Below are 26970 nucleotides of genomic sequence, written 5' to 3'. Positions count from 1 at the left end.
CCTAATAGAAGTATTACCCAGAGCACCCCATGGCTCTGCCTATGCTGCATTGAGAACTTGAGTCTACAACCTAACCGGGAGCAGCCCACTCCCAGCTGCAGCACTAGTCCACATGTCTCTACCATCTGCTAGAGACTGTGAAACAGAGTGGTCAGCTTTGAACTTTTGTCTCCATCTGCTGGCAGGAGGACATAACCCATTTGTCTGGACTAACCTGGAATGGACAATAAGGAATTAATTTAATTAAGCTATTTAATAACTATACCAAATTAAGATACTGGCCATATTATATGGCAAATACTCATTGTTCAATTAATTTGATTTTTCTAGTCAAGACAAGAAACTTGCGATCTGAATCAATGCAGTCCAAGAAACATGCATTTATGAGCAGTAAAAATTTAGAAGAATTTGAGGTATGATTTAATTCTTATATAATGAATGTCACACTGTACGAGGCAAACAAAGCAACACAAAATACTATTGATTAATGTAAATTATAAAACAGTAAAATAGTCAAAGGAGTTCCTTTCATCATTTAATCAACCCATGTCTGCAGCACAAAGCAGCACGTTCACTGGAGCAAAAGGTATGCCCATTAATGTATAGATTCCAAAATGTTTTAAGAATTTTCAAGCACAAATGCTTGAGATATGACCCTTCGGTTTACATAAATCTACTTATTTAGCAGAGCAATGTACAAACAGCAAATTTTACATCTTTTCTGAACTCTTGAAATTTATAAAATTGGAGCCACAGTGAAATGTTTGTAAGATCCTCAGTCAGTACATTTTAGTAGAAGTTATATATAAAATCTGAGGCCAAATATGGATGCTAACATTACTTCTAATGCAATTGCAACATAATATTTGTCGGTTGATATTTACAATACTCACTATTAAGGCTTCATCTTCTATTCCATGCAGTATTTTTGCACAGAGCTCCTCGCAGCACACATTCTCCTCAGTTGTTGACACAAGATCCGCACAGCGAGCAAAGGCTCTATACAGTTCTGACCAGGTGCGCAGCAATGACTTCATTGTGGGCTTTACAACCAAACAGATATAAATATGCCTTTAGAATAAGCTAATATAGGGACATTTTACTGAAATGTTCTAAAGAACTTTTCCCATCCCAGCATTTCAACTAGCCAGCTGAATATGCCCTGAAACTACATAGTGGATATGTTGGTATGCAGTTCTGCCAGGCTTGGAAACTAAGGATTTAAGGAAGAACCGAAATAATTTACCTCTTACTACAAGAAAAATGCAGGTTATTACTCTTGTTTTCAGATTTTCAAGTTAAAAATGCAAAACCCTGGTTGGTAATGCATTGCAGATGAGATTCATTTAATACACTTAACATGTCCTAAGCTAGAAGGTTCCCAAACCTTTTGGAATGAGGCCATACTGGACCTTTGGAACTATTCAGAAGGCCATGGACTGTGCTGAGCAGGTGGGAAAAGCAGAAGGGGAGAGGGGACTGGAAGTTTGAAAAGTAGGGGATAAATCAAACAAATCTTGCTGTGGCACAAATTTATTAATTTCAACGTCACCCATATAATTATAAAAAGTTGCTCTTGACAAGATACAACAGGAAAACATCTCAAACGTATAGTTACACTTCATATTCCGAAAATATTTTAAGTTCAGTGAAATTACGGTTTTATCTTTTCTTCTAATCAGCGTGAATTGTGGGCTTGTTTCTAACTGACATGCTCTAAGGTAGCCACATAGTCTCAATGACTGATGCAGATTTTTGTCAAGTGATTCATGATCTCATCCAAGATTTAAGTAATTTCGTTCTTGATGTTTGTTCACATATATAGGTTCTGCCAAAGATGTTAGACATTTTAAGAACCATTTTTTGGTGTCTGAATAAGTCACTGACTTAAACAAGTCATTCAGGACATCACTAGATTGTCAATTCACCACTCAACCCGATATGGCAGCAGGGCTTCATATACATCAGCTGAAAATGGACTTTGAAAAAAAATCGAATATCTTTGACATGGATAATTAGTTCACAAAATCTTTGTGGAATTCAGTTTGCAACATTTCAATACATCAGCACTTTTTTTTTTTTATACTCGCAATGGGACTCCTGGTGCTTCAGCAGAAAAATAAGCCAAGTTCCCTCTTTCATGTGCTTTACAAACAGACTTAGAGTACTTTCAAATGACTTTGCCTTGCAGCTATAGATTAAGATAGTTCAAGCATTCAGTTGAAACGGTGAGGTACCATTTCTATTCTTGATTGGGGAGCTCAGGGACAGTTGTCTTTTGTCAATAGAAATACATTCATCTTAGAAAGCTGTTCATAAAAATGTTTTAAAACTCTACTCCTACTCAGCCATCGCACTTCTGTGTGGTACAGCACATCTTCATACACAGTCAAGATGAGAAAAATTCCTGAAATTATTTGTGATCAAGACCGTTTGCTTGGATAAAAATTACAATGTACACAATGTACCCTCATGACGGACTCTCACTGCACTACTCTGCTGCAGCATAATGCTTGCTGATGAATTATGTAGAAGATTTGTACTGGATGTGCAAGACCACGTTCATCCATTTCCCTATTTATGTGGCTGAGTCCCTTCCTTTTACCCACCATGCCTGCAGCACCATCAGTTGTCACACCTAACTTTGCCCAGTCTAAAGCCAAATTACCAACTGTTTCACAAAGATGTGCAAAAATGTCCCTTCCTTTGTTCCCTTGAGGCTTAGGAGACTAGCAAGCACCTTAGAAGTTGAAATTAGAGTTAACCCCATGGATAAGAAGTAGAAGCTGCACCTGTCACTTACATCATTACTTTCATCAAGTGCAAGTGGAAATAAAATCAAAATTGTTAAATATTGTTTACAACTTGACAGACAAGTTATCCCCACATTTCTTATTTGGGCACAACCCTGCAGCCATGCACTGCTTTACAATGTCCCCATCTGTAAAGGAGTCCCCACTCTCTGCAATCAGTTTAGCAACATAAAAACTGCCATTAAACAGATGACAGATTCTTCTCAGATTTCTGTTTAAAAATCTGTTCCACTGAAAGTCCACTTTTAAGTCTTGCAGAATATTTTTCTTTGTGATGAGTTTGGAAGTGATATGTGCACACTATATTCCCTATATAGACAGACAGACTCCTGGAAATGGACAAACAGCCTTTTCCCCTTCCCCTCTTAGTTGAACACCCTTCATGCTGAATATCTCATCCTCTTTTAGACATGTCGCAATGCATATTCTTGCAAAAGGTCTTCAGCAGCCCCCCCCCCAAAAAAAAGGACTTCCCTGGAAAAGATGAATCCTGCCTCATTTTCTGTGGGTTTAGACCTATAGCTAGCAACTCTTGTGGTAAGGCATGCACTATGTGGAAATATTTCATCTTGTTCAGGAGCAGCTCCAAACTCCACCTCCTATCCTTCACCAACTATGTTAACTGCTTCATGGGTGATGTGGCCTTTGGGCTGGGGTCAGAAGTATTCTCTCGTTTTCTGAGACCCATAAGGGTTGTTTTTCACTCTGTTGCAACACTGAAGTACATGGATCCAAAGATGAGGCTATTGTCTGCTAGGGATATGCATTTGTTGTTCCATTTTCTAGAGTATATTTAATATGCACATACGTGTTTAACAATAAGTTACGTACATACTATAAATCCACAAGGTACACATGTGCCACCACAGCAAATGAAACAAATGGAGCAACAAATGCACATCCCTATTGTCTGCTCCAGACTGTCTTCTGCGCCGGCAGAGACAGGACTGGCAACCATGTGTCTCTGCATAGAGCAGTGATGGCCAACCTTTTGAGCTCAGTGTGTCAAAATTCATAAAAAAACCGAGCATAACTCGGGTGGTGTGTCACTTCTAGAAAAATCCATAATTGTGATATTTGTAGCTCTAATAACAAGAAGTTATAATTTTAATATATGTACTGTATTTATTAATAAAGCAAAAACAAATAATTCTTTACCTTGCCTGCTTAGTGACTTTTTTGTTGCTGAATTTCGTCTGCTAAATCTTCAATTAAAACACTCTCTCCCCCTCCATCCCCCCCTCCCACACAAACTCTTACTCCCCTGGATTTTCTCATACACACTCATGCTCTCACACTCACTGGCTCCCTCACATACATACAAACACACACACCCAGGCAGGCTCCCATTCATTTTCACACCACTCCCGCTCCATCCTCCAGGCAGGCACCTATGCATTCACACACACACACACCCCCAGGCAGAGTCCCATTCATACACATGAACACACTAAAGGCAGACCCCCTCTTTTGCCAGCAACCTCGGAACCTCTCTCATTCCTCTGCTGCCACTGTCACTGCTGCCACATGACTATTGGGGATGTTGCTATTCTTGCACATTCCCAAAGATTACATGTGCCAATCACTAAAAATATATATTTTTTTAACCTTTGCTGTCTGATCTTAGTTTTCTAATTGGTTGGTCACAGGCTTTTTTTTTTCCACCTTCCCTTTATTTTTTTTTCCAATTCCTTTTATATTGTCTTTTTTTCTGTTTCTTTTCTCTCCATCTTCTTCCCTCAAACACACAGTCAGGTTCTCATTCTCACATGCATTTCTCTCTCTCACACACACAGGCTCTCACTGTCACATGCTCTCTCTCATACAACCATTCATACACACAGTCTCTCACTGGCACATGCTGTCTGACTCTCACACACAGGCTCTCTCTCACTCCCACATGCTGTCTTGCTCAAGCACATGCAGTCTCTGCAAACATTCAGGTCCTCACACACAATCTCTCAACTCATCTCATGCACGCACGCACGCACACACACACACACACACACAGACCCTCAGCCTCTCTCTCACCTCTGGGCCTCCTCTTCGCGGGTTGCCGCAGGATGGGCTCTGCAGCGGCCCTGCTACCGGGCTTCTTCCTCTTCTCGGGCCGCTGCGATTTGAGATTCGCGGCGGCCCGTAAGCGCAAGCGATGCTCCTCTTCTGCACGCGCTGATGCTTCACCTCCTTCCTGCCCACGCGGCTCCGGCAACGTTTACTTCCGGGGCCGCACAGGCAGGAAGGAGGAGGAGCATCAGCGCATTCAACACGATCTTTTTCTTTGGGCTGTGGTGAAGTGATCCTCACCACGGCCCTGCCTATCTGCCTGTCGCTGCGCCGCATGCGCCTCCCTGCGCCCGAGGGCATTGTGGGGGGGGGGGCTGGAGGGTGGGGGGATACTAAAAAACTAATTTTAAAGGGTTGGCACAGCCGATAAAAAAAAAAGGCTCGGCACAGCCGATAAAAAAAAAAATCGATAGTCCCGAAACGCTATGCGTGTCAGCAAAAACGGCTCGGCGTGTCATAGGTTAGCCATCACTGGCATAGAGTGTGCTGATGGTGTTGAGGGTTTGCTTCATGCTGATGCCACAGACTGCACCTTCGCAGAGCTGCAGTCTGTGTAGAAAAGTTGTGTCAGCATCTTGGGAATTTACACATCATGAAAGATGCCACCTGCACCAACGTAGCTTTATTTTTGCACTGAAGATGGCATCCAGGCACAGGGCCCAACTTCTGCTTCTTTGGCTCCAACAAGTCCTTCCCCAGAGACAGACCCTTTTTAGGCACCTTGCTCCATGTCTCCTGCAACATTGAAGGCCTTTTTGCGTTACTCAACCCCTGATCAAAGACAGATCTGGGAACCAGCATCGCAAGGGGATGGGATTTTCCCGATTCAGAGGGATCCCCACCTGGCTCCACATGATGGGAGCCAGATGACATCCCACTCTGTGAAGGATGACTCCAATATCCGGACTCATAACAGCTTTTATCCTTAAGCACCCTTCTGAAGTCCTGTATTTTCCAAGCCCGATTCTGCTGCACCCTGGAAGACCTACAGCCATAGTTGAAGCAGTTTGCCACATCACAATCCAGGCACAGGCACTTGCAACACATCTCATGGGCATTGGTAATGGAAATCTGGCACCCACAAATGCAGACTTTGAAACCACTAATGGCAAGCTTCTCAGCCTTTGGATTTACTTTTAAAATTCTTAAGAGTTGCATAAGATGCCCCTTTTAAAAAATTTTTTTAATAGTATTTAAAAGTCCTACTGAAGGGCTGCTGAAGCAGCAGGTAGTCAAAAGACTGCAATGAAGCCAAAAGAAAAAGACACACTAGAGAGCACATCCATGTGATAGGTCAGATAAGACTGAGGGGTCATAATGCCGTGCACATGACAGATCTGTTCCTGGCCATCAGATGTCGTCACCTAGGAGTTTTGGCTAATTCAGCTCTGCTTGCCAATGAAGAAAGCAGAGTTGCTTACCTGTAACAGGTGTTCTCCAAAGACAGCAGGATGTTAGTGACATCAGATGGAGCCCAACATGGAACTTTGATCTCAAAGAATCTAGAAATTTCAAACATGCCCTACTGAGCAAGTGCAACTGTAGTCATCACCCTGCCCCCTAGGCAGAGTCCCTCAATCCATAATATAGCTAATAAATAGAGAAACCAACTCCCAGTAGAGGCAGGTGGGTTTCATGAGGATTAACATCCTGCTGTCATCGGAGAACACCTGTTACAGGTAAGCAACTCTGCTTTCTCAAAGGACAAGCAGGATGATAGTCCTCAGACATGGGTGAATCTCTAGCTATAGGCTGTCCAAGCAGGAGAAAGCGGGAAACCGCACAATGCAGAAGCACTACCTGTCTCCCTTTTGCCTGTGAGGCAGCTGATCCACAAGGGGTCCAGGCTGGAGAAGAGTTTGGGTCCTACAAAGAAAAGCCATAGAAATGACAGACACAAAACTCTCATGCATTGCAGAGCCACCTAAGGCAGAGGAATGATGCGAGTACCAGCAGCAGCACACTCCGTATATCATGGAAAACAAGCAGTAGAGTTTTGGACCAGAAAACAAGCAGAGTTTTGGATCAGAAAACAAGCAGAGTTTTGGATCAGACAATGAAATAGGCCTAAAACCTCCTGGGTACAGAAAAAGCCTAGAGATATAAACAAGAGAAGGACTCTTGGTCAGCAATTTCCTTCGGTGTTAGAAGACAGCCATCAGACCTAGCTGACCATGCAGGACAGCGTCAAGAGTTTCAAGGGATGAAGGGCAACCCCTGAACAGATCACTAGCCCAACTCCTGAGCAGGGAGAGAAGTTAGGCCTGAAGCTCACCCACACAGCACCCTGACAAGGGCAGGGCTATACATCCTGTCTACAGATCGGTCAGGTGAACAGGAAGGCACTTTGGGTAACCTAGTGAAGAAAGAAAAGCTAAAAGCAGTATTGGTCAGAGCCTGGCAAAAATATAGGGAAAACGTGGTGTATCTTCCCCTGTAGGTATACACTAAGATATATTACAAATGCCTTAGCTTTTCTTCTCCTCCTCCCGGCATCCCAACTTGAAGACTGAGGAAGCGAGAACACAAGGAGGCAAACTACTGGAACTGCCGGGGTAAACAAGTCGCTAGGTGTATATCCCAACCCTAAACAAATAACCCACTGCCGATTCCAGTAGGGGGTCACCCACCAAGATAGAGCCCTCAGCCTACTTGGAACAGCTGAAACAGAGCCAATTCCCCAAGGAAGAAATACAGAAATATTCCACTAAGAGAAAGGAAGCTGGGTTGCCGCAAGTTCAACCCGTCTTACAGGATTTCTTCACCAGCACAAAAACCCTAATGGTACCAGGGCAGGGCCAGGGTGATCTTGAAACAGAATGCGAAACATCTGGCTCAGGAATTAATATCGCAGCCATGACTGCAAATACTTCCCCCAAGGAAACACGTGGTCCAGTAATAGAACAGTTGCATGAGACAAGACTCCCCTGTCCGCAGACAGGGCTCTCTCTAAAATGGGGAGGGGGGGGAGGGAGTATAGCTTAAAAACCACAGAAACTAAGAGCAGCACCTCTGATGCAGGGTCCCTTGTCCCCCAACTCCCTCAGGCATGGATATAGCAATAGGTTGAAAGGCATACTCACCCATTAGATGGACTAGAACCCTCCTCACTGAGGTAGGGTCCCAAAGACGAGAATAACAGGCCAGAACAGCCCATGGAGCTCAGCAGGTATCAAGGTGACTCCTGGATGAAAAGGCTCCCTCGTGAACTAGACCTGCTGAGAAGTGCGCTATCACTCGACCGGCTTTTGAGCTCACGAGGAATCGAGAGCAATCGCCAGTCAGAAGCTGTGACATACCTTCCCAGAGGGAAACCCAATCAAATATCCCCTTCTTGAAGGGAGAGTAGTAATGGGAATCGGGGCCTCCCGATCCCAAAAACCTTTCAACTCTCCCGTTGAGAGTTGAGTTACAATCACTGTTTGCTGAGGTGGGGTGGTGGGTGGGGTTCCATAGCATCGCCCCCCAGTACCTAATAACAATCAAAGAGGCTAGACACAGCATCAGGAATGGCTCACTGCCATTTCCCTCATGGAACGACAAAAGCAAAGTCCATGGCAACCGACCAAATCCACTGGTGCCCACAGTGTTAGGTCCCATAGCCCTTTCACACTCACCAACAATGGATCACCATCCAGGGCACCAGACAACGCTGCACCCAGGGCTTCCACAGCATCAACAGCCCAGCGGTACCAAGAGACCCCAGTGCCTGAAGGCATCGATAGACCGGCGGTACCAAGCACGCCTGCAGGCAAAGGCTCTGCAGCCCCAACACAGCCCTGACATGCCTCATTGTTGCCCAGAGGAAAAAGATGACTGCCAGCGCCATCGACTGTTCCCCTCGGCTCACCTGTCTGAGGACATCGATACTGTGAGCTCGATGATATCTCTCACCAGCAGCTATGAATAACAATAGCCTCGCTAGCGCTCATTAACACCAATGGTGTACGTATGCAGGCGACGCCTGCGATGCCTCCTGGCCCTAGTGGCTCAGGGAGCCCGAGAATCTGCATCCATGGTGCGCGATAGCCTTAGACCACTGATGGAACCACACAATGCCCCTCACTGCTCCGTCGGGACACTGCCAAGGTGCCTCAAGAGCACAAGACCACTATGCCAGTATGCCTCAGCATTCCAGGGAGCCTTAAGTAAAAGGCAACCCAGGCGCTAGATCCATTCAAGGCAGAAGTCCCTACTGCTTGAGGGCTTCTGTGGCACTTGAGGGGTCCCAAGAGTCCCGGCAGTCAATGGCCATGGGGATGACCAGCACCAGATGGCCTTCATGGCAACCCTGCACCTCGATAGCATTGAGGATGTCGATGGTAACAAGGCAGCTCTGCACCACAATAGCAACGAGGTCACACACCTCGACGGCTCCAAGGGTGGCCATGGCATCAAGGCCACGCCCCTCACTGAGGCATCCATCGCATAGAATTGAACAGAAGCAGCCATGGCATGGAATGCAACTGAGGCATCCATGGCATGGATGGGTCTGCCACCTCGAAGCCCCAGGCGTTCGATGACTCCTGTGCCTCGAATCCACAAATGCCTACAGCATGGAAGGCCCTTACAGTATCGAGGGCGTTCCAGCCCCTTGATAATATCAAGGATGACCATGGCGCTCAACAGCAGTCCTAGTCTCCAACGCGGACCTGACATCAATGCATCAGATTAACTGTGCACTGTCACAGAAGTGCATGGGCAACTATTACTGGGCATGGCAATGAAGGTGCAGCTGCAAGCTGCTTGCTCAGGCTCCTGCTCACCCTCTCTCCCAGGGAGACTGCACTGCCATCACTGGCAAGCAGGAGGGGAGGCTACGTCATCCGGGGCTCCTGCCCGTGGAGATTAGTTCCTTTGGGTGTGGGGAGGATGAGCTCCCCCCCCCCCACACACACACACAGGAATGGTATGGTCCTCGATCTCTTCACTGTCTTACCTCCATCAAGTCCCCCAGGCTCAGCGGCCTACACAGATCACCCACGGACTGCACTCAATCAGTCCTGCCACCACCAGACAAAAGGTACAAAAATAAAAAGAGCAAGGAAAGGAAGAAACAGATTCAACCAGACTACACATTGACTAAGTCCTGCCATGCGGCTGGCAGACAGAGGAGAGAAGAAAAAGAGAAAGAAAACTACTGTAAGGTAGAGTAAATAAAACAGCTGCAGCTCTAGAAAAAAAGATAACTTACAAAGACTGAGGAAGAGAGCAACGCTGAATACCGTGAACACATGGCTTTACAGAAAAAAAGACAGAGGGACTCTGTCTAGGGGGCAGGGTGATGACTATGTTTGCACATGCTCAGTAGGGTATGTTTGAAAGTTCTAGATTCTTTAAGATCAAAGTTCCATGCCGGGCTCCATCTGATGAGGTCACCATCCTGTTTGTCCTCTGAGAAAAAGGAAATTACACTATAGTGTTCAAACAGCCTTGACCTCTCATTTTCTACTTTCCCTCCTAATAATACATTGTTATGCAGCCATACATTTATGTCTTATTTCTTACCTGTGGAAATCCCTGCAACTGGAAAATATGGATAATGGGTAGAGTCAATGCACTGTGCACAGCATTAAAATTATGTTCCAAAGCATCTCCCTGATTTACCTCATTAGTCTGAAACAAACCAAACAACTTGTTAAACATACTGTAAATTCCTTGGAACCTACTTGCTATTTTTTATGTTTACTATAATTATGAAAGAATTCAGAGTAGATAAATTAAGGTGCATTAAAGAACATCTAAGATTCTTAAGTATCATTTGTTAAAGGTCTGTAGCTGTCAGTTTTACATATTTCTAGCTATAGGATTTAAACACAAAAAATACAAACTGGTGTTTTTTTCTCTGTTCTAGCTAACAGAAGTTACAAACCACAGAAATATCCAATTGGGGGGGGGGGGGGGGGCAGTGGGAATGAGCAGTATAGCTTTGAATCTTGGCAGTCACGGAAAAGACGAGTCACTAATATGAGGCAATTGTAAGCAAGGACCTGAGAGCAGAGCCCAGTATTTTACAGAAAAACATCTGAACTAACCAGATGGAAAATAGCATTTTCCATTTCCTGAGAAGATCATGATGACCATGTAATGTCTAAACTCTGAACTAGATCAATGAACTCCGATGATGTCAGGCATCCCTCAGGGCCAGAAGAACTAATCAAGTTATGATAGCAAACTCAGTCATATTTGGAAGACTTGCCATAAAATGCAAATCAACCAGGTGTCTATGAACTGGTTTGCACCAAAGGACAGCCATTCATGAGGCATATTCCTATGATGACAAGCTAAGCTCCATCCATGACTTCATATAAAACCACCAGCACAGAAGCTCAAACAAGGAAGATCACACAGAAATGATGAGAGTGCAAGACTTTGCAGAGGATCTTGAATACATTGAGGTATGCCCTCCTAAAGACTTCAATTTGGCCAGTGACTTCTAAAGCAGCTGAATTCAGGTAAAATAAGTCTTAAAAAGAAATTGGATATTTCTGCTGACAGATAAGTAACGAGCCTCACAGGGTAGCAATGAAGACTTAAGTTCATATAAAATTACTTATTGTATCCTAGTCAGTTTGTACTTGGTGAACAAACCCAGGAGTGAGAGAAGTATTCCAAAAATGGATGGGCTTTATTTAATCAATGGGTATTTATAAAAAAAAAATGTAACTTTCAGAAACAAATCACAATACAACAGCAAAAATGTTAAGCATACAGTATTATACCTGATTAATCCACTCAGTTAAAGGAGTGACCACAATACTCCACATTCTCCAGAGATGTTCCTTGTTTTCCAATAGTGTAGCACTCTGGTTGAGAATGCCAAGTACAGATTCACTAAAAGTCAGAGGAGAGGTCGGGCCAGACAGTACATAGCTTACAAGGGTTTCAAGATTAACAAAAAACCTGAAGAGAAAATAAAATATTACTAGAAAATGCTGCACACATCAGAACTAATACATTATTTCAGATTTCTCTGATCCAGTTAAGTGCTTCAAGTCAGTAATGCAGTCATAGTACTTCGTGCAGACCACAGAATACCTGCTAGTTAAGTCAGTTTTACCTGGATAGCCCACTAGAACTTCTCAAAATACACAATTTACACAAGTTTACATTAGATACGAATAATCACATGTGCATATATCTCTGTAGCGTTTTTTCCTTCTCAATCTCCCAACAGTAATTTCCAGTTATTTATCTTCTAAATCACCATGATCAATAATTCCCCCCCCCCCCCCCCCCCCCCCCCCCCAATTTTATATACTCCCAGTTACAGCAATCTTAAGAAACCTTGTTTGTAAAAATAAACATTTCTTTGGGCACCTACCGCTCTTCCTTTACACAATACTCCAAGAGAGTGTCGTGGAAAAACAGCTGAACCAAAAATAAAGCTGGAGTTCCCTAAAGGAAAAAACAAATATTTAGCTAGCCTTAAAATAACAGTGCTTCAGAATACTAAAACACAGCTAATTTCATTCCAGAAAGTATTCTATTGAGATGTTCACTTAGTAAAGGGTCTGGAAACCCGTACTTCTAAACAAGTCAGATGTTATATTTAAGTTTCACAGCTGTCCAAAATAGGAGAATAATTCACTTTGCATCAAGCTCAGAAAGCCATGCATCTGGATGATTAAGCAACAAAACTCTTAGTGTGTGTATGTACTACTACTACTAACTTAAAACATTTTTTAAGTGCTACGAGACATATACAAGAGACCATCCATGGAGCTTACAATCTAACCAAGACAAACATACATGGCAAACAAGAGTTAATGGGATGTGTATTTATTCCATAGAAATGGTTAAGAGTTAAAAGTATTCTTTAAAAAAAAAAAAAAAAAAAAAAAAAAAAGGATTTTAGACTGGATTTGATTGTTGCCAGAGGAAGCATTTCAGACTCAGGACATCTGTTCCAGGCACATAGAGCAACAAGGTGGAAAGTACAGAATCAAAAACTGGCAGTGGAGAAGGGCACAGATACGAGCAACTTGCCCGATGGTTATGAGGAAAGATATAGGACAGGGGTGGCCAGCTCCGGTCCTCAGGAGCCACAAAACAAGTCTGGTTTTCAGGATATCCAAAATAAAAATGCTTGAGATGATTTATATACACAATGAAGGGAGTCCATTCAATTCTCTCTCATACATATTCATTGTGGTTATCCTGACAACTTGGCTTGTTTATGGCTCTCAAGGACCAGAGTTGACCACCTCTGGTACAGGATGAGCAGGTAAGTGAAGGAGATAGCGAGGAGCTGTAGAACGTATGTGGAAGTGGGCAGAAAGCCAATATACCATTCCCCTTCCCAGCAGTTCAACATCAATATACAAAAACTAAAATTCAGATGCATAAGCTAGTCCCTTTGCATGCAAAACAATCATGCAATAATGTACCATTCCTAAAATCCTAGATATCAAGAAACCACACAATTTATATACAAAGCAGTATTGAAACTGGCATGGCAATAAGAGTATACCTAGTTTTAATACCTGCTGAATTAAACTAATGAGAATAACAAAGAAGAAGAATAGATACCTTACAGACAACGAGTAGAGACTGAACGCTGGATTGTGCACTGCAAGTTGCATTGCACTGCTGATTTACAATAATCTGTTCCTTTATGATTCTACAACACTAAAACACATTCAAGAATCATGATTATCTAAGCCCCTGAGGCAGCGGCTGTTGAGCTGCGAACCTCGGCCTGAGTCGGGCATTTTTAAAAAAAAACGTCTCTACTTTAATAAAATATTTGAAAAAGATCAAGGCATCTATTCTTCTTCTTTGTTATCCTGACGGCTATTATAGATCGCCTACCTCTGTTTTCTTAAACTAATGAGATACAGAATAGGAGGAGGAATAGCCTAGTGGTTAGAGCAGTGGGCTACGAACCAGGAGACCAGGGTTTGAGTCCCACTGTCGCTCCTTATGACCTTGGGCAAGTCACTTTACCCTGCATTGCCTCAGGTACAAAACCAACAGGCCGATACAGTAAAGTGCAGCCGTGGTTACCCTGCTTCTAACCCGCTTTCTACTCACAATTTGGCCGCATTAGTCCAACCCGCGATTCACTATCCCTTTTAACCCATCCTAACCGCTTCTTTAAATCAACGGGAAACCCTTTCCGCCCGTGGCATGTATATGAGATGTAAACGATCGGATTAGCTATTCCCTCCCATACAGTAACGTGCGCCTCGATTATCGCTTTTTTAACCTGCAGTTTTGCCGCGTGTTTAACCTGCTAACTTACCGCCTACCCCTACCCCTGCGTTAGTGTGGAGCGTCAGGTCAGAGACGAAATTTCACAGGCAAACAACCCCCTCACCCCCCAGGACAAGGGCCAGGATCGGGCAAACTTTCCCCCAGCCCCCGCTCACCTGCCCTGGTCGCGTCCATGGTGCCGGTCTCCCGTGCGGGCGCGCTGACAGCTCCGGAACAGGAAGGAAGGACCTGTTTCCAAGCATAACCTAAACTCTTGCCTGCCCAACCTAAAATCCAACGCGCCAGGAAAGCCACTCTTCAGATTGCGACTAATCCCATTCCCCAGCCCCCGCTCACCTGCCCTGGCCGTGTCCATGGGTGCCGGTCTCCGGGGCAGCCCCAGTCCTCTCTCCCATCCTTCCGGGGGCAGCCGGCGGCGAAAGCGAGAGCAGCCCGGGGCAGATACTACAGATGCCAATGGCTCAGACTTCAACCTGAAGAACTGATCCATCTTGTTGAATTGAAGCAGAAGTCCCTTCGGTGTCATTTAGGTGCACAGGCGACAACCCCAGATATCATTCAATGCCCCCAAACAGAGGAAACATCTCTCATGTGGACCTGTGATGGCCATGCTCCTCAGGCACTGGGGGCATCAACGAAAATCGGACATGGCCATGAGGGAATGAAACAAAAGGGGGCCCCAGACACAAAACAAAGGTGGCGGCCATCAATGCACCACTGACACAGGGGGAATCTACCATGAAAAACGCTGAAAACCCTGACTAGGACACTATGGGGAAGAACAGAAAGGGACCCAGCAAAGGACAGGATACCAATAACCTCGAAAAAAATGTGATGAAAAGAAAAAAAAGTTTTCCACTATGCCAAAAACAGTCAAAGCAAGCTCACTCATACTGTAAGGCTTACAGCTCTGAGGAAAAGAAGAGACTGGAGAAGGACCACGCACAGACGCGTGGTATAGGACATGCTCAGTGTGCCTAATCAAAGTTCTAGAAACTTTGACATAAGTTTTCCACATCGGGGCTCCATCTGATGTCAGCCATGCGTGAGGTATACCATCCTGCTTGTCCAAGAAAGTATTCCATCAAAGTTCTTCTTAGGAGCCAAAGGCAAGAGATCTGGAGAGGGGGCACTGTTACATCTGCCAGTTGCGGCATCAGACCACAATCAGCAGCACTCCCCTTAGATAGCCGCGCAGCTGAATGCCATCATGTTTCCTTCCTGCTAGGTCGTCCCCTCCCCCCACCCCCAAGGCATGCTTGTGCAACACACACCTGCTGATAAAGGTCCCATGGCGGGAAAGCAAGAGAGGCGCCGTGGGGATGGCATCACTACAGGCTGAGAATTAAACATCAGGAGAGCTTCCAGGTCCCCTGCTTAGCCTGTAGAACTTGTTACCTCATCTTGTCCTCCCCTGCCATGTTCTGTTCCTGTCCTTGCCCTGTCTCCCTGCCTTGTCGTCTTATCTGTCTTGTTCCGCTGACTCATCTGTCTTGACCTGATTCTAGTTCTGACCTCAGCTTGGACCATCTCAGTCTTGATGGCTGCATGCCCTGAGTCTTGGTCTACCTTTGAACACTCTTTTGGATCACTGTCGCCTAAGTCCTGCTAGCCTCATAACCCAAGAGCTCAAGTTGCGGGGGAAGAGGTTGATCTAGGTGAAGTCTAGCTCTAGTTCTAGCATCAGCGCGTCTGCCTACTGCTGGGTGAGGGCCTAGCTGGTTTGCCAGCCGGGCAATATGAACCTCACTGCAGCACAAAAGGCTTACTATACTTAGAGTAAGCTTTTCACCTCAGGAGCACCCTATGTTCGGCCTACCAGGCCATAGTTCACAGCATAAAATGCTTGTCCACCATCTGCTGGAAACAGAGAATACTGGCAGGCTGGTGTCAGCCCAGAGATATATAAGGAGCGACAGCAGCGAGCCTGCTGGCTGGTGTGCATAACCCACTGGCCTTCACTGGTCTGACTGGATGAAGAAGAATTCTAGTTTTGAGATTCTACATCCACAGTACAATAGAGAAGTGACAGAAGAAGCCCAGGTTATGTTCCACCATCCAGAATACTATGATATTCTGAACAGTCAGTACTGATGTACATATTCTAACTCAGGAATGCAATAGATCACAGCTGCCACCAAGGGCTGCTAAAGTGCAAGGCCATCATCTCTTGCTATCTGCAGCACAGCCTGGTTTCTCCTCCCACCTCATGGTCTGTCTGAGCATTTCAGTTAAACAACTATGACACAAATACAACCAACAGAGAATTTTAGCACACATTATCTGATAAACAATCTTCTTTAAAACAGGTTTAACTGCATTAGAGAAGAAAATAGGCAATGCGCAATTTATAAAAACTATGCACAATCATTAATCTAGAAACACAAACACAAAAGTACCCATTTAGCTTTCTGCTAAAGAGGTTAGTGGAAACTGACCCCACAGAAGCATTTCAATACAAAGGAAACAGAGCATACAGTCATAGGTGTAAAGCCAATAATCTGAGTAGATGAAAACAGTGATCTACATTAGTATGCATTCTATGAAAATACACTCCCCCAGCACTTACATTTAGAAGATCCATATTGGCCACTTGATATGCTGGTGAACCCAGTACTTTTTGAGGTAGTCCTTTAATTGTAGCTTCAAGAAGAGTCTTTGGGAAAGAAGAAAAGGTCTGTTAAACAAGCCATTTTGATAGCACCCAAAAGGAGAAATTTAGTCTTACCTAAATTCTTTTCCTTGAATCCTGCTAAACAAGACCAGATATGTGGGCCATCTCCCCTTACTAGCAGATGCAGACAGAGGACACACCTTTTTCCTTGGCATCATCACTGGTAGCTTCGATGGTGCAGCTCCAGAAAATGCCAGTATTCTTATGCCAAAGCCGAAGAAAAAACAAAGATTCAAACTCAAACGTGTACATAATTTTAAACACTTAAAAAAGCCTCCAAAGAAATGATACTTCCAAACTTCTTGGATAAATGAAGAGGAAGAAAAAGGAAAGGAGCAGCAAAAAGCAAACCTCCAGTTGTCTCAATCTCTGTAAATGAAGGTATACTGCTTCAAAAACTGTGCAGACCCAACTTGAAGGAAAGTTTCTCAACAGGTGTAACAGGATTCAAGGAAATGAAATTATCACGTAAGAATACATTTTTCCAAGCTGTTCAAAGAAAAATAGACAAAAAAGACCTAACTAAAGGACTAAAAGAAGAAAAATAATCCATAGGGTTTTGCGAGAAAGTTCCTGCAGCTCCAGAAACTTTCACTGCAGCAGCTGACAGATGAATTGCATCCTGCGGGCTCTGTAGAGAAGATGAGACTTTTGGAGAGTAGCCATGGTTGCACATGCCCAAAGGGGCATACTCTAAGCTTTTAGAAGTTTTGAAGTCAAAGATTTATGCCAGATGCCATATAATGTCACCTATGTGAGGGACCTCCATACTGCTTGTCCTGTAAGAAAGGCAATGTCCAAGGAACCTGCTGCAGCATTGTGGCAAGCTGGGGGGTCCTAGCAATCCCATCTGATGTCGCAAACTTGAGAAATACAAGGTGTTTCTAAGGCTGTGCATGCAAGTTTTCCTCATGTATAGTTATCTACTAAATGAACTTTAAGTATCTTGGGCTGACAATCTTTTTATTATTAGAAACAAAAGACCAAGCATTAAAACCACACACACTGAACCTCAGAAAATTCCCCCTGGATTTCTAATCAGATCATGGCCCCCTCGATAATACTAAAATTAATCATGTCTTTCAGTTGTATGTATCAAAATAAAGGACCAAAATTGTTTGTTTATAACTGGCACAATCTATATGTTCCATACAGCGTGTAAATATTCCTTCATCAGAATCAGCATTAACTTTCCTTGAAGAATTAACTTGCAATTCTTTCCTTAAAACTAAAACTATTTAAAATTTAATGATGGTTTTTGGGGGTTTTATTCTTATTTTTCTCATGTTTAATCTATTACACTATACTGGTCTCCAGACTAAATCCAATCTTGAGGGATACAGTCTATATTAAAATTTAAAAAAACATACACAATTTTACTTCTACCTTTATTCTCCACACTGCCAAAGGTTTCATGTCTAAGCACCTGCCTTCAGATATTTGCTAACCTAAACTGAAAGAATTTTTTTTATAACACATTGATTACCTCAAACATGTAGATTTCATCAAAGTATATTTTGTACTAAAAAGAAACGTACCAGTGTTTTCTGTACAGGAAGAGCATTTGACACAACTATGTTTTTTAAGGTCTTTAACAAGAGTGTCAACACTTCTGAACCTTGCCGTTCTCGCTTATTACCTAAAAGTGAGAAGGAAAAATGCCTGTCAAGATTAGACAGATAATCCTAAAGGTTTAAAGTTTACACACAACATAAGTAGCTGCTTGGATATGCCAAAACATGGAGGAACAAAGGGACTTATGATCAAATCGGAATACCTCATTGAAACCAGTGCAAGGTATCATGGGGCACATTTAAAACTAATCGGAGAAAGTTCTTTTTTACTCAACACACAATTAAACTCTGGAATTTGTTGCCAGAGAATGTGGTTAGTGCAGTTAGTATAGCTGTGTTTAAAAGAGGATTGGATAAGTTCTTGGAGGAGAAGTCCATTACCTGCTATTAAGTTCACTTAGAGAATAGCCACTGCCATTAGCAATGGTAACATGGAATAGACTTAGTTTTTGGGTATTTGCCAGGTTCTTATGGCCTGGATTGGCCACTGTTGGAAACAGGATGCTGAGCTTGATGGACCCTTGGTCTGACCCAGTATGGCATTTTCTTATGTTCTTATGATATAAATCATCTTATTTGCAAACTTCCCATGCAGACCGCTGACAAATATTTGCGTAATGGCTGTGGTCACTCAAATCTGATAGTTCACTGAATAATTGTGCAATATTCAATTAAGGCACAGACCAAATGTCATAGAAGGGGGAAGAACAATTTAGTTTCTCTTAAGGTTAAAGGGATTTCTCAGTGGATATAACAGGTTTAGCAAGACTTTCACCACTCAGGCATCCGTTCAAATTTAGCCCAGATCAGAAAAGACTAGAAGCCATTACCATCTAAAATAATCACAGCTACATGATGCAGAGAACACAAAATTGAAGAACCAAGAGCATTGAATTATCCTATCAATGTTAGACGTAGTCCCTACGGAACAAGGCTGATATAAGGGCAGGAAAACATGGGGAAGTCTTCACTACCTATACAGTAGATATTCTATGAACAGAGGATGTCACTTTCCAGGCTTTCAATTTGCTACCTACCACAAGCAATAAAAATTCACTAGACCATGGTCCTACTAACCCGTAGAGTGGCTTCAGGCGCATCCCATTCTTGGGTCTTAAGCTGTAAAAGCATCGGGTGGAAAGGAAAGGTTCTAGGAGGAGCCCGCAGACCCGACAGAATCCGCCTGAATATCCAGTTCCGCTAGCACATGAGGAATCAAAGGGTCTAGCTCCTCCCTACGGAATAATCGGACACCCACGGATCATCCCTCTCCACCGGAGCGGAATTGTCAACATCATCACTCGTAGACACCAGGGAGGGGTTCGGGAGCGCAGACTCCGGAGGAGTGGAAGACGCCAGAACTTCCTCATCAAGGACGGGACGGGGAAGCCGGGTCCTAGAAGCCCCTTGATCCTCTGCAGGCCTAGGGATCTTAGCAGGAGGAATATACTGGCAACCCAAGTCTGCCTCAGCTTCCATACAAGGCTTGTGAAGCAATAAAACAAACTGCGAAAAAAATGGGTGCTGTCTCTTTAAGGGCGCCCCCCCCCCCCCAAGGCAAGGCAGGGGGAGGAGAAGAATCATGCTCCGAATCTAGAGGCCTTTGAGGGCTCAATGAAGGCGGGGAAAGTGGAGGGAAATCCCCTCCCCCTGAGCAGCATCGGGACCCGAATCAGGTAAAATGGCCACCGTTCCCGCGCTTATCGTGGACGGGGCAGGCCTCTGCTTTTGAGCTGTCTGACTGCCTCCTAAGCCGCGCGATTGCAGAAGAGCAGATCTTTTCCCTGCAATCGGCAGCTGCGAAGGACCTTCGCCCCCAGGGATACAGCGTGAGCAGAGGCCTTCGCGAGAGAGCTGCGCTGCCGGCTCTCCACAAGCTGCACACTGCGATCCCCGCAGCATGATAGGCTAATCAGTAAATAAAAATCAGCTGAGTGAATAAATTCACTCCTTCCGGAGCCCTAGGAGATCTCAGCAGGCTAGCTCTGTTTTGAAAGGTTTTTTTCCTTTTTTTTTTCAGAGCCACTCATCCAGGGGAATGAACATCCCTGAGCTTAATCTACAGGTAGTAGCTCCCACCAGAGGAATTAAGACATCTCTGGACCTGTATGGGGGGGGGGGGGGGGGGGGGGGGGAAGGGACCGGCTCACCAGTAAATCCCCCCCAACTCACCAGGCTGTGTAAAGATTCTCCGGGTATTAAGGACGTAGGGCAGAAGCCCAGCCTTGCCTGCTATTAGCCAGTGAACTGTACTCTTTACCTTTTTTTTTTTTTTTAGCTTGCTACTTATAACAAGTTGATCTAGTCAAAGGCACTAAGGTTAGAAGAACCCCTTAGACTTAAGTAATCAAATAAAGAATTTTGCAAAGGATCAGGACCGCAGGTTATGCCATCCTTCATCTGCTGGAGTCAGAGAAATACAGAAGGATCGCAGGAAGGGATGCATAACCCAGCGGTCTGGACTGATCCTGGTACGTACAAGGAACAACTGATAGAATAACATCCCATCATTAAAAACTTAAGAGAATTTTTAATTTTGTAAACACCAATAAAATATTTCAATAATATCCAATAATTAAAATGGCAGTCAATCAAGAAAGAAACTTAAAAAGCCACCTTTACTTACCCTCTCCAGCAACTCTCCTACTCCCTTCCTTTGTAGGCCAATAGCACACACCAGAAACAGCAATGGCTGCTGAAGCTCTGTCCTCATGATTCTCCTCCTTAGGCCCATGACTAGTCTATCTCACACACACACACACACACACACCAATCAGCTCCCTGACCAAGCTCTCTCTCACACACACAAACATGACCCTAACCAATCTCTTTCTCTCACACACAGTCACGTCCCTCAGCAGTCTCTTGCTCTCACACAGGTTCTCTCTTACTTACACAGTCTCAATCACACATATGCTGGCTCACTCTCTTTGCGATCACAACACAATCAGCTGAGAATGTAATACTATGCTTTTTCTTCTCCCCACCCCAGCCTTCTATTTTTATGCAGTTTGATTATTTTTATATTTCTTGCATGTGTCACGCAGGCAAGAGAAGAAGTCTGAGACAGGCCAGGGTGAGAGGTGGGCAGCAGAGCCGTACTCCTGCAGCCCCTAGCAAAAGTGGCTAGCCAGAACTGATCTTCAGCTTCAGGATTTCCTGCCATATGGCTGTTGGAGAATTCCATCCATTAGCTGCCCCAACAGCCACGTGGCAGGAAATCCCAGCAGCCTATCAGTTGCTCCCTGACTGCTCTGTGCTGCGATGATCGTAGCACAAGCAAACAGCTGCATGCTGCCTTATCACTGCAAGACCAGGGGGAGCCTTGGGACATGATTTCTGCAGCGGCAGCAGCAGGATGGCCTATTCTTCTTCCTGCGGGCCCGGTAAACATCACTTCCTCTTCCGTGCCACAGGGGAAGGAAGAAGGAAATGTCATGTTTCTGTTGCCGGCTTCCACAAACACTGCTGCTGTTCCCCTCTGGGCTTGAATATGCTGCAGGCAGGAATGGCAGCAGTGTTAGTCCCACTGAGGAGGAGGAGGGGGGGGGGGGGGAAGCAGCGGGTGCGCGACATCTGCCAGAGCTTCGCAACACACTGGTTGAGAACTGCTGGTTTATAGTAGAAAGCCAATCATAGAAATTTTGATAATCATATTACCTAGTTTAAGTGTTGGAAATGTACAACTGTAAAATCCTATATAATGGCTTATCAGTAAAATCATTAGAGAGAGTTTTATACTGTGCTTTGCGTAGTATTCTGCCAATCTGTCTCCATGAGGCCTTATATTATTTTGTAGCATTTAATAAAAAATGTTTTTCTCTACAGCTGCTGGCTTTAAGCATTTTATTCAGGTAACAACAACATATGGAGAAAATGTTAACACTTACCAGCTTCAACAGCTGCTTTAACAAATGCAATCACATCCTTCCAAATGACATTTAGCATGGCATCTAAAGAGAAAGCAAAAATATGTCCACCTCTTACAATAATTTCAGGAATTAATTTTTCATTTGCTCAAGCAAAAAAAGAAAATTATTCCTTACTTGCTAATTTTCGTTCCTGTAGTACCATGGATCAGTCCAGACTGTGGGTTATGTCCCCCTTCCAGCAGATGGAGTCAGAGCAAAAACTGAGAGGGCGGTCCCTCATAACTGATGCACCCTCTGTAAACCTTCAGTGTTAAGAATATCCAAGCAATAAGGAAAAACACCTTGGATGGATAAATACAAATTGAATATCATGGATCAATACAAAATTGAATATCAACTGTAAACAAATCTAAGCAAAAAACTTGCAACCTGAACTCTTAATCAGTCCCATAATTACAGTCGAGCTGAAAGATTATCCCAAAGAACCCCCAACAATCCATAGGGTGGGCGTCTGGAATGATCCATGGTACTATAGGAATGAAAATTAGCAGGTAAGGAATAATTTTCTTTTCCCTGTACATACCAGGATCAGTCCAGACCATGGGATGTACCAAATCTTCCCTAAGTAGGGTGGGCCACTGATAGCCCAGCTCGAATGACCTGAGCCCCAAAGGAGCCCATGATCGGTGGTTGAAGATTCAAGCGATAATGACTTGCGAATGTGTGTAACGACTTCCAGGTAGCCGCTCTGCAAGTCTCCTGTGGAGAGGCTGCTCGGCTTTCTGCCCAGGAGGCTGCTTGAGCTCGGAGAGAATGAGCCTTTATACCGTCTGGCAGTGGATGCCCAGCGCCAACGTACGCCGTAGAAATTGCTTCCTTTAGCCAGCGGGCAATGGTGGTTTTAGAAGCCTGGTGTCCCTTCTGGGGACCACTCCAGAGGACAAGAGGTGATCCGATAAATGGAAGCAATGGTAGCCTCCAGACATCAAAGGAGGACGCACTTGACATCGAGGTGTCCAAGCTCTCTGGAATCCTCGTCCTGGAAGGACGGCAGCTCCACCAACTGATTCAAATGAAAGAACGAGACTACCTTTGGTAAAAAAGATGGTACGGTACACAAGGATGAAAAAAGAACCGGTAAACACCAAGGATTCTTGATTCTTTATTCAGCACTAAGCATCAAAAAAGCCTGATTCAGGCCGAGTTTCGCTCATTTGAGCTGCTTCAGGGGCTAATAAAACACATAAACAAATACATGTAAATACATTTAAAAACATAAAACATATGAAGCCGTATATACCAACATATCATAAATAATTAAAAATTAATAAAACAAAATGATAAAGACGTACATGAATGTCAATATATACTTAAAAACAAAACAACTTTCATTCAAATAATGCAACTTCATGTATGATTCCAATTATGAAAATGTATAGATGCAAAATGTGACATGATGGGAGGGATCAAAAAATATAATAAAAATGAAAATAAAACTAGAAAACTTGCGGGGCTTAAATGAACAATCTGATTAGATGGAATGGACAAAACATCAAAAAAATGTGAATAAATACCTATAGCACAAGATGCCAAAGTAGCCTGCATCCAGCAGATCGACTTCACTGTATGTGCTAAAAAAAACAAACGTGACATCAATTGTAACAAACAATAAAAATATTAAAAATATGACTGACAAACACGATAGCGATGGGACAACACTGAATCATTCAAACCACCAGAAGCATACAAAGTTACTTAGTGCTAGTGTGCAACTATGTACCATTAGAGGTGACAATGAAATTTAAACCACAAAGGTAATTTATTTTAGACACCAAAAGACACTTAACACTTGACACATTAATGAAAAGTTCTAAAAACCGCCAGAATATGCAAGAACACACAATCGCCGCAGCGAATGGTTCACCGCCCAACCGGGAATAACTCACTACCGGCATTTGAATGGCGCCAAAAAATAAACGGGACAACTATGATAAAAATAAAATAAATAACCACACGTATTTGTTATTTGTGAGATAGGCAAAGAGACAAAAATTAAGTGGGAAACTATACTAAAAGTATTAAACCTGAACTGACAACCTAAATTATATACGGCCATGGAAAGTAGGGTAAATATAAGGAACAACGCCGAATACATGAAATCAAAATAAATACTGAGTCACTCAGCACTAATCAGTGATTAAAGGTTAAAACCACAATGGTGACATATCTGTGATCATTGCATCTTGCACCACCAAAAACTACACTTACCGTCACTTGAAGCACCTTTAATGAGAAGCTCTGACAACGCCAAAATATGCAGGGCAGAAACAAACGCCACAGGGGATAGTTCAGTGCCCAACCGGAAATGGCTCACTCGGCTCACTTACAGGCGTATAAATGCCATTTTTTGGCGCCAAAAAAATATTTTTTATTTTAAAACGGGAAAGCCAAGATGAAAACTAAAATAAACATTGTAGAGATTACTTACCTGATAATCTCGTTTTCCTTAGTGTATGCAGATGGACTCAAAACAAGTGGGGTATATATAGTGTGCTCATGCTAGCAGTTGGAGACGGATCTGACGTCAGCACGGGTACATATACCCCCCGCAGGAAGTGCAGCAATTCAGTAATCTTCCTTGCAAAAGCTGTATAGATATATGTGTAGCTGACCGATCGATTAAATGAACAGGATTACCCTGACGGATTGATAGTAGCTGGAGACCGCCAGTGTTCTCAACTGGAAGGCGTCGACACCCGACAGGATGGATGGCCTATTATAAGAAACATGGCTTACCGTGAGTCGGTGAATCCCCATGTATACCGGCAGCCGGGCGGGATGCTGAGTCCATCTGCATACACTAAGGAAAACGAGATTATCAGGTAAGTAATCTCTACATTTCCTAGCATGTAGCAGATGGACTCAAAACAAGTGGGATGTACAAAAGCTACTCCCGGACTGGGTGGGAGGCTGCCCGAGGTCCGTTCAGGATTGCCCTCGCAAATGCTGTGTCCTCCCTGGCCTGGACGTCCAGACGGTAGAATCTGGAGAAGGTATGGAGGGAGGACCACGTTGCCGCTTTACATATCTCTGCAGGCGACAGCATCCTAGTTTCTGCCCAAGAGGCCGCTTGCGCTCTTGGTAGAGTGAGCCTTGACCCGTAGAGGTGGTGGTTTTCCCGCCTCTATGTAGGCTGCCTTGATAACTTCTTTGATCCAGCGGGCGATGGTTGCCCGTGAGGCCGCTTCCCCTTGCTTCTTCCCGCCGTGAAGGACGAACAGGTGGTCCCATCTTTCGTACTGCTTCTGACATTTCCAGGTATCTGGACAGTAGCCTGCCGATGTCGAGATGGCGCAGTATTCGGCCTTCTTCAGACTTCTTCAAACCTTCCGTGGTGGGCAAGGATATGGTTTGGTTGAGGTGGAAGTGTGAGACTACTTTGGGTAAGAAGGAAGGAACCATGCAAAGATGGATAGCCTCTGGAGTGATTCTGAGAAACGGATCACGGCAGGACAGCACCTGTAGCTCTGAGATGCGGCGTGCTGAGCATACGGCCAGCAGGAACACCATCTTCAAGGTCAACAAACGGAGGGACAGGCCTCGAAGGGGCCTGAAGGCGGATCCCGCTAGAAATTCCAAAACTAGGTTGAGGTTCCACAGGGGCACTGGCCACTTCTGTGGCGGGCGAATGTGTTTGACTCCTTTCAGGAAACGTGAAACGTCTGGGTGTGTGGTGATGCTGTTGCTGTCACTCCGGAGACTGTAGCAGGATAGCGCTGCCACCTGAACCTTGATGGAATTGAGGGACAAACCCTTCTGAAGTCCATCTTGCAGGAAATCCAAAATGATAGGGATTTTAGCGGCATGTGGATTGGTGCTGTGGGTGTCGCACCAGACTTCAAATACTCTCCAGATTCTTATATATGTTAGTGATGTGGAGAACTTGCGTGCTCGGAGGAGTGTATCTATCACCGGACCCGAGTATCCTCTTTTCTTCAGTCTAGCCCTCTCAATGGCCAGACCGTAAGAGAGAATTGAGCTGGATCCTCGTGGAGGATGGGGCCTTGCCGCAGCAGGTCCCTGTGTGGAGGCAGTGGTAGTGGATCCCCTGCCAGTAATCTTCTCATGTCCGCATACCAGGGTCTTCTTGGCCAGTCCGGGGCCACTAGAAGAACTAGACCTCTGTGCTGCTGAATCTTGTGCATAATGGCGCCCAGCAGGGGCCATGGAGGAAAAGCATATAGCAGGATCCCCCCTGAGGCCATGGCTGTACCAGGGCATCGATCCCCTGGGATAGAGGATCCCGCCTGCGGCTGAAATATCTGGGTACTTGAGCGTTGGACCTGTCCGCTAGTAGGTCCATGCCTGGCGTCCCCCACTGATCCACAATCATCTGGAAAGCTGTGGGCGACAGCTGCCATTCCCCCGGGTTTAGGCTTTCTCTGCTGAGGAAGTCTGCCGTGGTGTTGTCCTTCCCGGCGATACGGACGGCGGAGATGCCCTGGAGATTTGCCTCTGCCCAAGTCATCAGGGGGGCTATTTCTAGGGATACTTGTCAGCTTCTGGTTCCGCCCTGTCGGTTGATGTATGCCACTGTGGTGGCGTTGTCCGACATCACTCTGACCGCTCTGTTTCGAAGTCTGTGGGCAAATCGCAGGCATGCCATTGTGAGATCAGGCCTGGGAGATCCTCTTTCAGAAAGAAACGCCTCATGGTCCGATATGGTTCAATCCCAGAGGGGAGTTCTCCCT

At 44.5% G+C, this 26970-nt stretch overlaps 1 protein-coding gene across 3 annotated transcripts in view; it reads right to left on the bottom strand.

Moving 5' to 3' along the window:
- The window catches only part of RIF1 (replication timing regulatory factor 1), a 438203-nt gene that overhangs the window by 250536 nt on the left and 160697 nt on the right, over positions 1 to 26970 (bottom strand). For all 3 annotated transcript variants that reach the window (XM_029605462.1, XM_029605460.1, XM_029605461.1), the window contains exons 14-20: positions 22238 to 22300; positions 18312 to 18412; positions 16669 to 16755; positions 12205 to 12278; positions 11603 to 11783; positions 10389 to 10496; positions 894 to 1043 (exon numbers count right to left, since the gene is read on the bottom strand). In XM_029605462.1, coding sequence (XP_029461322.1) covers positions 894 to 1043; positions 10389 to 10496; positions 11603 to 11783; positions 12205 to 12278; positions 16669 to 16755; positions 18312 to 18412; positions 22238 to 22300 — 764 coding nt within the window. The remainder of the gene's footprint in view (positions 1 to 893; positions 1044 to 10388; positions 10497 to 11602; positions 11784 to 12204; positions 12279 to 16668; positions 16756 to 18311; positions 18413 to 22237; positions 22301 to 26970) is intronic.

The sequence above is a fragment of the Rhinatrema bivittatum genome, chromosome 6, assembly GCF_901001135.1.
Source record: "Rhinatrema bivittatum chromosome 6, aRhiBiv1.1, whole genome shotgun sequence".
NCBI classification, from domain to species: domain Eukaryota; kingdom Metazoa; phylum Chordata; class Amphibia; order Gymnophiona; family Rhinatrematidae; genus Rhinatrema; species Rhinatrema bivittatum.
Note: the sequence above shows the minus strand (reverse complement) of the source record. Positions and strands in the feature narration are given on the sequence as shown.